At 39.4% G+C, this 14,050-nt stretch overlaps 1 protein-coding gene across 3 annotated transcripts in view; it reads right to left on the bottom strand.

The window, feature by feature from the left end:
• phkb (phosphorylase kinase, beta) overlaps positions 1-14,050 on the bottom strand; it is a 109,302-nt gene that overhangs the window by 63,052 nt on the left and 32,200 nt on the right. For all 3 annotated transcript variants that reach the window (XM_080884834.1, XM_080884833.1, XM_080884835.1), the window contains 5 exons: positions 11,518-11,625; positions 10,577-10,657; positions 7,797-7,912; positions 4,566-4,629; positions 496-591 (listed from right to left, as the gene is read on the bottom strand). In XM_080884834.1, the coding sequence (XP_080740960.1) occupies positions 496-591; positions 4,566-4,629; positions 7,797-7,912; positions 10,577-10,657; positions 11,518-11,625 (465 nt within the window). The remainder of the gene's footprint in view (positions 1-495; positions 592-4,565; positions 4,630-7,796; positions 7,913-10,576; positions 10,658-11,517; positions 11,626-14,050) is intronic.

The raw sequence follows: 14,050 nt of genomic DNA, 5'->3' as shown, positions 1-14,050 counted from the left end.
GCAGAACCAGGGTAAGGGTTTAGGGGTGAGGTAAAAGAGAAGAGAAAAAAGGAGAGAAAAGAGAAACAAGAATAAAATGCATAATGAAGAAGAAATGGTTACCAGAGAGAGTCCTGACTACAACCCCAAGCTTTATCAAACAGAAATGTTTTAAGCCTAATTGTAGAAGTATGAGGGTGCCAGTATCTCAACTCCAAACTGTGAGCTGGTTCCACAGAAGCGGGGATTGATAGTTGAAAGCACTGACTTAAGTTCATTCTACGTTTGGAAACTCTAGGAACCACGGAAAAGCCTGCACTCTGAGAGTGAATGGCTCTACAAGATGTTTAAGATATGAAGCTGATAATATTTTTCAAATTTTAGAAGTGCTCTATTGCACATATTGCTTTGTGTCGTTTCTGCCTTTTGTTACTTGTAAAATCTGTATGCTTTTCTTTGTTTTATTAAAATTATTTAGAAGATGTACACAGTCAATAAATTGATTGATGTACTCACATGGGAGCGAGACTCTCTGGGTAGTAGAGAGCAAAGGGTTTGCCTGTTCCTGTTGTGAGCATCCAGATCCACAAATATCACAGACCATGAGCAGCCCTGCAGCATAAAAGAAAAGCATTCAATTTACAGCTAAACAATTTGTGCTTCACAGTAACATATAGCTCTATACGTGCAAAACGACAAACATACACAAAGTCCTCCATTTGTCCAAAGAAATAAAAATAAATAAATAAATATGGAAATGCTTAAAATTATTTGGCTTCAAAGCCTCCGGTATTACACCTCCACACACCAAAACACTGTTTTGCTGTAAAACCAGGCAGATATATTTGGATTGCTCATGTTATTGAAGTGCAGTGTGGGAGTGCTTAAACAACAGCTAGTCATCCGATCACTTTAAAAGTCTCCCTGTACAAAAATGAAGCACTACTACCACGATGCAGTTTGTCCATCCAGAGCACTTAAACACTTCCACGAGAGGAAGGGGGGGAACATTTTGTGCTTTTTACTCAGTAAGGGAAGCAATCAAACCATTTTTCAGGTTCTAAAAAAAAAAAAAAAAAGAGAGAAAACAGTCCACTTAGGGCTGGGCGATATGACCCAAAATTCATATCTCGATATTTTTAGCTGGATGGCGATATAAGATATATATCTCGATTTTTTTTTAAGCCATAAAGTAAGAACAAAAAGAGTTCTTAGTCAAAGCTGTGTCCCAGATGTCACACAGGCACTTTTATTAACATACAGCACAGATGTACATGAAAAATTACTCAAAATTAAATTATGAGCATTCATTAAATAATAATGCTCCATAAATAAAAGAAAACAAGGTTGTTTTTGTGCTAAACAAAGAGCTCACAATTGTGCAGTCAAAATGTAAACTAAAAGACGCTGAGCGTAATAACAAAGACAGACAGATTTCACAGCTGCTCTGTTCCCAAGTTTTACTGTGTGACTGATAGCCTGGAGTTTGAAATCCGCTTCATAACCACGTCTCTTACAGGTGCCATTTATGGTCCTTATCCACACACAATACGGTAATATTACGTTGATGCACAGTACGTATCACTCCGCGAAGCTCCTCGGTAGCCGTAATGCGCCGACAATCTATCAAGCGGTGCAGCTCCGTAGCTTACCAAAGTCGTACTCAAACATTTTTGACAGATTGCTGAGCGCCGTGTACCACATAAAATCAGTTCGCGGCCATCAAGCACAACCAGAATTCATACATAAGGCGCGCTATCAACTTTTGAGAGAATGAAAGGATTTTAGGGTTAGCGCTGTTAGCTCGTTAGCATGTTTAGCTCGTTAGCACGTTGACGCCGTCCAGCCCCACGCATGGGGCGATGCGCAGTAACTCGTTAACGGAGATTTGCCGTGTCCGTCTTGTCGCTGCCTGCATGTGAAGCGATGGGGGAGGAGGGGGAGTTGTCTTCAGTGAAGGTGAGGCGGAGTAACGTTGCGTAGAGACAAAAGTGGACGAAAGAGAGGCAAACTTGCGGCTCCACAACTATAATTATAACGTAACATAGACTATATCGATATAAAGGATATTGTCACATCTTATATCTCGTATAAAAATATATCGATATGTTTTAAAAAGTCGATATATCGCCCAGCCCTAAGTCCACTGCACTTCATCCATCCATCAGCAGTGCATATATGAAACCAAGTGGGCAATTCCCCCAAACTGCTAAGCAGTTTCTAATGCAAGTCAGATGCATTATGTATGAATATTGCCAATGTCGTGTTTTTTATTTCTAAAAAAAAAAAAAAAAAAGAAAGAAAAAAAAAACATCTGGCCAAGGCTTTTAGTCAAATCAGCAAGCTTTCCTCTAGAAATTTACATAGTGCATACATAGTGAATTGCTAGCCACCAGTGTAGACAGCTGTGACAAGTTAGTGAAAAAACCCACATAAGAAAACAGAGTGTTAGAAAAGCAACGTATAAAAACACTAACCCACAAAGCAAGCATGTGAAATGAGTATTTTTGCCTTTTAGATTTGAGCCATTTTGTCTTCTTTTATTTAGTCACATTTTTTAAGCAGAAGCAGACAGTCCAACCAGCTTATCATGATTTAACTACTACATTTTTCTATTTACCTCTTTTACAAAAAATAAAAAATAAGTTTGAATATGCACTGTATATTTGTAGCATAATATCTCTTCCAACAGAACTAAGCAATAAAAAAAATAATAATAAAACTAGGCAATGAGTTAAGATAAGACATAATCTGTAGAATACTTTCAGTGCAACAGCTCAACCCTTTTTGAGCAGTGGATGCTGTTTTAAGGTTTTCTTCAAACCAACTTTGATTTTAGAAAACTAAGCACTGCTTGTTCCTTGTGCATCTATCACTATGCATCCTCATGAGTGATCTGAAGTAAAAAAAAAAAAAAAAAAAAAGTTGACTATAACCTGCAGTCTTTGATTGTCTTTGAAGGCAAATATCTGTCAATATAAATTATTTTCAGGTTTTTCTCAATACAACCATCCTTCCACCTACTGTGAGGATTTGGCTCACGCCTCTCAAAAAAACCACTGATGTCATTGGGTTTTTTTATGGTCTGCTATGAACATTGATTGAATGTCAATTATTTAAAGCCCATTTTTTAAAGACACTATAATGATTTACTTTGAACTTTAACTTGGCACCACTTTCTATGCACTGATATATGTATGAAATACATTTAATTTACAGAAATATATTAAACTGGACTTTGTTAGGCATGTGCTTGGCTCTGCTTTATCCCTGCTCTTGACACGGTGTGAATTAGGTGACAGTCCCTTGAGAGAAACTAGAATGTGTTGGGATTTGATTGTAGAGCCGTGTGTAAACAGCACTGTGAATTTAAAGACCGGCTTTAAAGTTGAAGGATCCTCCTCATGTGAGATCAATTTTATCCGCCCAGTTCAATTTGTCACACCGAGAGGCTTCTATCATGCGTTCAGTGTGACTTTGAGGGGGCTGTGGTGAGGGGTCGGGTGTGACTTTTCCAAAACTGAAGGATGCGTGTCTGTCCATGTAATACAAAGGCTAACTGTGATATACAGCCACAAGAGTGTGCAAAAGTATGATAGAAGAGTTAAGAGAGTACTGAATGTTCCGGTTTAGGGCATCGAGGGGAAGGAGCTACATTTGGTGCTTGAGCGTCAGCTGGGACATCAAGATTGATAGAGATCATTAATAAGCAACTGGAAAGCTTGTAGCATTCCCACAAAGGGGCACGAGACCGGCAGAGACAGGCACACTCATTCTCTCACATGTACAGAAGCCCCATACAGCATGGACCATAAAGCAGCCACCTCTATAAATTGATTCTTTCAACAAGCTTGAGCTCAATGACAAAATCCATTTTCAGGCACAGTTAAATCCTTTATTTTGCAGATGTTCAGAAGAGAAACACAAACAGCAACTTTACGGTCATACCCGACAGCCATACGATGAGAAGATAAAGAGTCTAAGCTTAAATGGAGAGAACTGCCACACGAACCATTCTGGGCAAATACCCGAGTGAAGAAAATATGAAGAAAAGATAATAAGAGAGGAAGCTTGCTAAGTGGAAGGCTTCATTTTCCAATCCATTAGCAGGTATAATGAATGTCTCTGTTTTCTTCTCCTAAAAAAATTAAATAAATAAATAAGAAACATATCCACTAATGGACTTTGCACACAGAAAAACAGCCTCTGAAATTTGGAGGGAAACCTGATTCAACTGTGGCCATCGATCACAGTCTGTAGAAGCACAAACAATTTGCTGAGACAAACACAAACATGCACAAACATACTTTCCTGACCAATCGTCCACTCAGAGAAGCAATCTTGCTACAGTGACAGCGGCACTAATTACACTGATGCTGTCTACCTGTAAATAAACTGCAGTTTTCTACTATTCAGGCTGGTCATCGGGGTGACATTGCACCCAGCTAGGATACCTTCTTGATGTACAGAGGAGATTTGAATGGGCTATAATGCAGTCTACTACCTGGTGGCACAGTTAAACAGGAGACAAATCAATGTGAGTTCGGAAGAGGTGGCAAAGTATAAGAAGTCAGGGAATCAAATACCTGGTTTCCAAACAGGTTGAATCCATTGATGGCCTCCAGTGCAGCTTTAGCAAGGCCCACAGAGCTGAAAAGAAAAGAAACTGCAAACTTTCACCAAAACATACAATAAGCAAGTATAATTCAATCTAACATTGATCAGTTTAAGAATATATTATTTTTCATTCTTAAGAAAGCAGAAAAAATGATGCAACGTGAACCAAATGTGTTTTGAAAATGTCAAAAGTCCCCAAAGTTCACCAGAAAGCCTTCTGAATCACATTTGAATCTTAAATGGCTATCTGTTAGGATTCAATAAAGCTGAAGGCTCCTGAGATTGTGGTCTACTTTCGATAATGGATGATGGAGAGGAGAGAAAAAAAAAACATAGTGCATTTCACAGTGGCTGGCTACTGTGATTGCAATGCAGCCTAAATGTGAATCAATTTTACTGTCATTTTGTTTCCCCTTTCTACCCTACCAAGATTTCCCTAGAAAAGAACAGAGAGGAGAAAGGGAAAAAATGCAGGAAACTTGCCACTGACTGGTGGTAGATGTGCTGACATATTAAAAAGCATTAGTACAGATGATGGGAGGCTAATTTAGCCTCTAAAAGAGTTCTGCTGAAAGTAGTTTTGTGTAACACACAGAGATACACAAACACGCGCAAACTGACAGCAGTGGTCAGAAATCCTGACAGTACCTCACATGTACATAGAATGCTTTAAAGCTTTGTGGAAACCCAGGGTGTTAAAAAAAGTGATGCTTGGAATCAGGACCAGAGTAAAATGATGATGCAACCATGTCGGTTGACAGGTGGAGATAAGGATTCGCATGATGAAAATATTGCTGCAGACTGTACAACAGTCTTCTGCTACTCTGAGAGTAGGTGTGTTTACATACAGTGGTTCAGTATTGATCCACACACACCAACTTTTCTTTACTTGATTAAAAATGGACAAACTCATTGTGATTGTGATTCTGCAGTTGACAGAACCACCGACTGCTCAGGAATGATCCATTGTGAATCCTGTGAGCTTAGAGCCATATTCGTGTTTCGAAGCCGGACGTGACAGATGAGGAATGGTTCTAATATGGAGTTTGATTATTATACAGATCGTGTTTCCATGGAGCCATTCTGAATTGTTTCGTTTTTGGATACGCCATGGTAATTAATACAAAAGTACATATATAAGCCAACTCATTAACTGGGGGAATCCAAAAGCATGGCATGGAGAGATAGAAACACGAAAAGACACAGCACTCCTCAATGCACTGAATTTGTTATCTTTTCTTGAGGACATCTTGACAGGCTGGTGCCAATAGCTCTGGATTGTTGGAGAAAGAAAAAAAGACATGCTTTTCAGAGATAAGCAATAGCAGAAATTGAGGATCTTTATCAAGAAACCGAGCGAGGAGAGGAAGGCCGGTTTGACCTTGGATGATAAATCAGTTAGGGAAAACGTAACAAAAAGTCAACACGGGCTAAGAACAGTGCTGGTGTTTGAACAGGTTGTTCCAAATCCTTATCTGCATGGTGGTTAACCATTCAGATGGCTGGTCCATTACATTTTCTTTTAATATAGGTTATTTACTTGCTGACTGACATTTTTTTTTAGCTACCAACTTGTGCTGATTTGACATTTCCATCAGTACACACTGACCCGACAAACACCTCACTAGATCAAATAGACTTGATTATAAAGAAAAGCATTACATGTTCCCACATTTCTGCTGCTTCCTGCAGGAAATACAGTGTTTTTACATTTATTGTTTGGCGCTGATCTATTTATATGGACAGGAAAGAAAAAGAAGATTGAATAGATAAGAGTCCTTCTTGCTATAGTTACTGTTGTTTTCTCTATAAGCAAAAACCAATGACTGTTTTCTACAGTCATTGGCAAAAACCATTAGAATTTCACAATCTAGTGAATTAAAATACATAGATATTACAAATAAACTTAACTCAGAGCCCTATTACTAAAAATCTGAAATAATTAGGGGTTTTGTAGTTAATTTCAAGAAGATGGAACACTCTACATCATTGTTGTTTTTCCAAGTGCTGCACTCACCGACAGTGAGACAGAAACAAATATGGGCCCAGGCAAATATGATTTGCAGTTGCGTAAGAAGAAAACCAAAGTAATACTTTAGTAAAACTAAAAGATCTGTTTTAACGGGTGTATTTATAAAACTAGAAGAGTATCAAGGTATAGTTTCTCTTGGCCCATGGAGCATTTAAGCACTGTTGCATTTTTAAAAAACGATTGTTTCTCTCTTGTGACTCATCAGTAGGCACCTCAGTTTACTGCTACACCCACTGCTCAATCCCCAATTTAAAGCAACAGCTGCTAAGATTTAAAAAAAAAAAAAAGGGGGGGGAAAGAAAAAAAACATGAGCAGCTAAGGTGAGCACAGTGAAGAATTTACCAGCTAAAGAGTGACGCATTTCCCTCAGGTGTGGGTGGACAAGGTGGTGGAAGGTGACTCGATATTGGTCTACTCATCAGATACATACAAAAAATGACGAGTAATGCATTAGACGAGTGGATGTGTAAAATGGCAACTCTTAAGTGACACATTTAGCATATTAAATATATGTAAAATATATCCATCCATTCTCTTCCCTTTGTCCATTTCAGGGCTGCAGGTGGCGCTGGAGCCTATCCCAGCCGTCTTAAGCGAGATCCAGGGTAGAACCTGGACAAGTTGCCAGACTGTCGCAGGGCTAACACATAGAGACAGACAACAATTCACACCGAAGGGCAATTTAGAATCACCAGTTAACCTAACCCCATAAACTGCATGTCTTCGGACTGTTGGAGGACGGTGAAGTACCTGGAGAGAACCCACGCAACACAGGGAGAACATGCAAACTCCACTCAGAAAGACCCCGGCCTGATGGTGGAAGTGAACTCGGGACCTTCTTGCTGTGAGACAACCATGCTAACCATGTAAAATATAGTGGGTTTGCAAACCCATGAAGTATGGGTTTGCTCTAAAAACATTTATTTTGAATCTTTGATACATTCTCACATCTTTTTTCTGGTGTTACAACTTTCCCACAGACCTTATTTCAGGTATGTAACTTAAGAGTTTTAGGACTTTTGCAGCACCCTGCATACAGGACATATTCTGGCCAGTACTACAAAAGTGGTAAAAGTATAGAGAAAAGCAAAAGTAAGGTTTAAAAAAAAAAAAAAAAAAAAACGAGAGTGTGGAGAGAATGTTTTTGTGTGTTTTCTTTTTACTGACCTGGAATGCAGTTCAGTGCTGCCATTATTGTACTTGCTGCCTCTCTCCCACATGCCAAAGTCAGGTACCCTATATGCTCTTTCCACACAGAAAACCAGGTTCTGGATGAAGGAAACCTGCATGTAGAAAACAAACATACATGGGACACTCGGAAAAAATGCAACATACTGTGTTTATGCAACCTGCATACACAGAGTATACTGACACACACACACGCCCATGTATGCATAAACGGGGCTAGAGACAGAAGATGTGTCCAAAAAGAAAGTGGAATCGCAGTACATAACGTAAAATGCAGCCCCACACACACACACACACACACACACACACACACACACACACACAAATGAACGTCTGGATCCATTGATAGATGACCTTTGATACTGATCTGGGGTGATGAGTATAACTCTCTCATTACAAAGGTTACTACGGTGAAAAAGAAAGCTGATTTCTAATCCATGCTCAAGGTGAAACTGACCCTATGGCTAGACTGTAATTAAAAAGAATAGAGCACCAGTACGTGAAGCTAGAGCTTCATTGCCTTGTCAGCTACCCATAACTATAAAGACACTAAATCAACACACTTTACAAATTCCAGCTAAAACAAATGCCACCCTTTAGATGCTCTAAAAACTCATCAGTAGTGTTGTTGATTCCACCAAACATTACAGCGGCATCGAAATGTTTAAAATTGCAGTTAGCCGATTTCAAATGTTTCTTATAACTAGCATCTGGCCCACGCAGATTCCTGCAAAATTATACAGTATACATATAGGAAAAAATTAACTAAAAAGTGAAACATATAATGTGCCAGCACACTGGTGTATGTGCTTGAGTGATGGTAGATTTAATCTAAAATGACAAAGTGGTGGAGGGGAATTGAGAGATGAGAGTAAAACAGCTGAAAGAGAAAGACAGAACCTGTGTAGGTCTTAAATAGGCCAGGCAGTGAGGATGGGCAGAGAAAGAGGGGGCAAAGCAGATGAGGCTGGGAAAGAGGGAAAGGTGTTTGCCGGGTCTCTTATTGGGGGGTTTTATGAGCAGAGTGATTAACGAGGGGAACTTTTTAGTATCTTAATGGTATCTTAATGAATGTTACTGCCCGTCGGCCAAATGAGTCCCTCTGTCTCCCCTCCCTGCTGCTAGAAAACCATCCTGGCCAGTTCTGCTTTTTTTTTCCTTTTTTTGTGGGGGGTGGGGGGCTGACTATTTGGGAACGTGGGCACATTGGCAAAAGCACACTACATGTGCTTCTGCTTTTACCATGTGCCAGCAGCTCTCACGTATACTCCTGTGTGAAAAAAAAGCACCCCAGACATACAAACTGGCTAATGAGTCGCTCCATTTCATGCTGCATGAAACTGAAAATGGCATCTGGGAGGAGGTCGATAGTGTATCTTCTCAGAGGACATGCATCAGCCTTTCTATGCCACTCTAAGAAAAAAAAAATATACTGCAATGCAGCTTCCAGCTCAGTCAAGTGGACACCGATGGACTTCACAAGTAGTGACAGCCAACAACAAACTAATAAACACTCTAATAATGTGATTAGTCCAAATGAAACACATTTCAAACAGTGTTCAGTGAGAAAGCTAATCTCAAACCCTTATGCTCAGTGCATCTGATGTTTGTTAATGTGAGATTGGGGGAGGCGTGCTTCGGTTTGTATTACACAACCTAATAAGCACTGTTTAACCATGCAAATTAAGGTTGCTGCACAAACAGGACTGCCCTCATAAAAAAGTTACATTGTCAATTTGCTTTGTTCAGAGTAAGAAATGGAGAAAAATGAGAGATGACTGGGTTGGGAGGTGTGTGTACGCTCACTAATTGGTTAGTGGTATAACGTTTCACCATGTCCTTACTTTCTTAAGATAAGCTCAATTTAGTAAACAAATGGATTCCTTTACCAGGGGCACAAATTTCACTGCTCTGTGGCGGTAAGTAAAGCTGAGCAGGCTGTAAAAACTAACAGAATTAATGACGTTCCAAATACTCCTGCGGGCCACATAATAAACAGCACAGTGTGTAAACTTAACAGCCAAGTTGCCTTCTTGTTTTATTTAGAGCCAAACATAAAAAAGGCAAAAAAAATGACACCAACAGATAAATCAAACTACAAGAGACCGTTCAGCTTTACAGTAATAGAGGGCTGGTGTGTTGCCAAACACAACGTTACCGGTTCGATTCTCAGGAGGCTATTTAAGCTTCCACAATGAAATCATCTAAACGTTTCTCTGCTGAAAGTCAACTGAGCGGCTCAGCAAGAGCATAAATGTGAGCCAAGCTATAAAAGTGAGATACTGTCCCCTGATCCTGCATTTGTGTCAGCTCTAGGATATCTGTAGGGGATTTAGGATATATCTAACTGGCTTTAGAGACCCTTTGGTCTTACTTTACAGCAGCTAGCTCAACCTTCAGAAGGTAGCATCAGATTACTTAGATTATTTAAACTATATCGTGGTGTATTTTAGAATAAATACAGAATTTCACAAAAAAAAAATTTCCAAAGATTAGAGAAGCTGTGAGATGTTTTAAAATACAACATTGCCATAAATGCACAGCACCATGGAAAATCCACAAAGTGATAAAATGTAACAACTCCGTAGTTATTTTTCATGCAGTTTATAATCATATCAGTACATTTAACCTTGACAGTAAGTGAGACCAGAGATTGACACTATTTGCCTCTGCTTCACAGTTTAGAAAATGTAGCGATAAACAGGCCGACATTTACATCCTAATATTGAAAACCGCAGTCATTTTAACGCCTTGTTTACCTCGTCGGTGTTGAAAATGATCTGCAGACCAGAGCAGATCATCTCCACCAAGTACAGCAGGAATAAAGAAACGGCATCGATCTGTAGAGGTGACAGAGGGAAGTAGGGTGGATAAGATGCCATCAAAGCAATTACTATCATTTGCACATACACCGTATAATAACTTCATACTTATAAATTAGTCTTCAATTTCTCGCACAGTGCAGAGAATGAGACAGACTTTACAGTAGCTATTAAACTTTTGACATTGGAAATCATCAACAATGGTGAAGTTGCTGGAAAAAATAGAATAATCAATAAATAAGTTACCTCTTTTACATTTTTGAATGTCTTTTTCTCCCCTCACAGGCAACTAACCTTGCAGCTTTATTTCGATTTCTCTCTCTCTCTCTAGCTCTCTTGATGTATTGGCCACCCTTCACTAGAAATGCATTCTCCATTCAAATGCTACACACCAAACTGACCTCTGTTAATACCACTGACAAAGGAACAAGCCGTTTTAGTGCCAATTTAGTGCACAAGCACTTCTCGGAGAAAGTCATTTTTCTGAGCGTCTATGCATGCCAGGCAGAGGGGCTGAGGAAATGAGACATTTTAATGGAATCCCCCCCCCCACTCAAAACACTTGAAACAAAACCTGTCACAAAGAGATTGATTGTCTATTTTATTCATCCTGTTGTTCATTCATCTTTAGCAAGGTTCACTTACTACAGACCTTCTTCTCTGACCTCATTTTTTCCTAAAGTTATATTAAATATGTGACACAAAATAAAATACCAGGGTGGCAAATTTTACTCTACATTTTTTACAATATACAGTAAAACCCCTAGGTAACACACACACATCAAACACACAGGTGTATGCACGAAGAATTCAATTTAAACGCTCTTTTTTCATTTGGTAGTTGCCCCATTTTTTCACTTGTCTGCTTGCTGGCTGACCTGCAGGTGGTGGTAGTCGCCGTGCAAGTAAACCTCATCTCCGGTGTCCACATGGAATACAGAGTGCAGACACTTTGAGGGGCTAGGATCCTGTTTAAACTCCTCCACCTAACAGAGATGCACAGAGAGAGAGAAAGAGAGAGAGATGAAAGGAGGAAAAAAAAGGTCCAGGGTAAAGGGAGGGAGAGAGAAAATCAAAGGGAGAGACATCCATGGCCCCACAGAGGTTACTAGAAGAAACTAGCTATACTAGAGTAGCCTTCAACAAATTCAAAAACATATCAACCGAAACCTTTTGTATTGAGTCAAACATGGTGATGAAATTTCTTTACACACTGTAATGTCTGTCATGTCTCTTATGGTTGCACTGCTTAAGGCAGAGATGGCACCTCTGCTCTAATTCTATATATGTCAATTCTAACGAATCAAATTCAATGCTGCTTCTTGTTTCTCTATCCTCCTCTGTCCATTCTTCTCTTTCCCCCATGTCAACTTGTCACGACAGATTCCCACATCCCCGGGATTTCTTTTCTATAATTTTCTCAGGCACCTTGAGATAACTGCTGTGAATGGAAAAAAAATTAAATTACACTTCACTTCCTTTCAGCATGTTCTCTTGAGCTAAAGCTGTTTGTTTTTTATATTTAAACTGTCAAACTGAACTTCTTTTACTGCATTCACTTTTGCTGACCCATCAACGCCCAGAGTTTTTTCCTGGCTCCAAAGGCTGGGGTGAAGGGTGATCAGAATGTAAGCATAATTGGTCTGAATATAGTTAAGGCAAAAACTTGAGTCTTACTTAACAGAAGTCAGTGGATTTCCACATCTGGCTCCTTTGTCTTAGGCCATTTAAATGTTTGTCTTTGTTTGTTTGCCTTTTTGGCTCCTCCATTTCAATTGCCACTTCAGCTTATTCTAGCTTTCTTTGCAGCTTTTTCACTTCAGTTAGTCTTGCTGCTTAAATTTAATCAGCTACTTAAATCTTAACCACCATCTGCCTGCACTGTTTTTTTCAATCTATTATACCCATACAAATATGATTCAAAAGGTTTAAAAGGAACTAACATTTCTTTAACATTTTTAAGCCGTTTCAAAAAAATTAAATGTTTACAATCCTGGCTGCAAGAGTTCATCCCCACTACAATCATACATGCTGCACATAATCTGTTCTTTTGTTTTGGTTTTTAATAAAATAACCTGATAAAGAGTGAAGAGTTTAATCAGGGAACAACACCACACGCTACACATTACAGTACAAACATCTCTGCTCGGGACCACATAAGGGCCAGATTATGGCAACCAAAATGATAACACTGTTTAAAACAAGACATGTACAACATTTTAGTTGTGCTTTATCCTCGGTGGTTTGTTGATGGCTTCGCATGTGTTTGCTTCATCGACTACACTACACACCAAATCACAGATGGGCCGCCTGTCCTGTCGCACAGTTATAAATAATTGGCCCTTTGTCCCATTTTCACCTCCTTCGTTTCTTTTCTCTACTTCTCTCACTGCTCTCTCTATCATTAAATCCCTCGTTGTTGTCTCCATTGTTTTTCCTACTTCCTACCTTCTTTCTTACTTCTAGCTCTCTATCTCCTGTACTTTACGCTATGAGCTCTTTTATTTGGGTTCTTTTGTCGTCGTCCCCCCTCACACCTATTTTGCTATATAGTCAGGTCATAGTGGAGACCCGCTGTCCCACTTTCACTGAAACTGCTCCATTTCTTGCCATCCCATAGTGAGTAATGCTTATGTGCGTATGTGTACAGAATAAGAGGGGTACCTCTGTCAGCAGCTAACGCTGTTGTTTATGTTTCTATAAAACTTGCTTTTGTGTAGTGGTCTCCCTGATTCTTGCCCCTGCAGAGCCACAGTGTCAAGTGGCTCCACTCTTGGGATATTTGAAGAGGCCCCCGATCTTGCTTATTGTTTCAAGTGCTGCAATGCGCCAATATGGGCTTCAATTTAGCAGACTACTTCAACGCCTGCTGTTTTAACAGTCCACTTTCATGCACTTATTTTCCATCTTTAGCTACGCACAAAACTCTTGCATCTCATCAAGTCAATTAACTGCAATTCCTTATCATTTCTCACTGAAAAGGAAATGACTTTCATTTTCAAAACAAAGTTATGTTAAAGGGATACAGTGAGCTCAATAACTGTTTAGATCATCACGACTAAATGATCAGCTCACGTTTTTACGCTTAGATCTGTGACCATATCCCTGAATTGATCAATGTTTTGGTCTCTTCAGGCAGTGTAACAAGCCGTATACAAAAACACTGACTTATTGGCCTATTTAGTGTTCCAGCAGCCACTGGCACATAATTAGCATTTGGAGCACAGTAAAAAAAAATTACAAAAAACAAAACTAAAGTTGCAGAGTCCTGAACTGACAAAAAATGACTTAAAATATGCTAAAGAAATAGATGTTGGATTAGCAATAATGGTAAGTGGGCCAAAATTCCTCCACAGCATTGACAGTTATTGCAAATCCTTGAATAGCTGTTGTTGCTGCTGCTAAGGGTGG

Source organism: Rhamphochromis sp. 'chilingali' (genome assembly GCF_963969265.1).
Source record: "Rhamphochromis sp. 'chilingali' genome assembly, chromosome: 6".
Classification (NCBI taxonomy): Eukaryota; Metazoa; Chordata; class Actinopteri; order Cichliformes; family Cichlidae; genus Rhamphochromis; species Rhamphochromis sp. 'chilingali'.
Note: the sequence above shows the minus strand (reverse complement) of the source record. Positions and strands in the feature narration are given on the sequence as shown.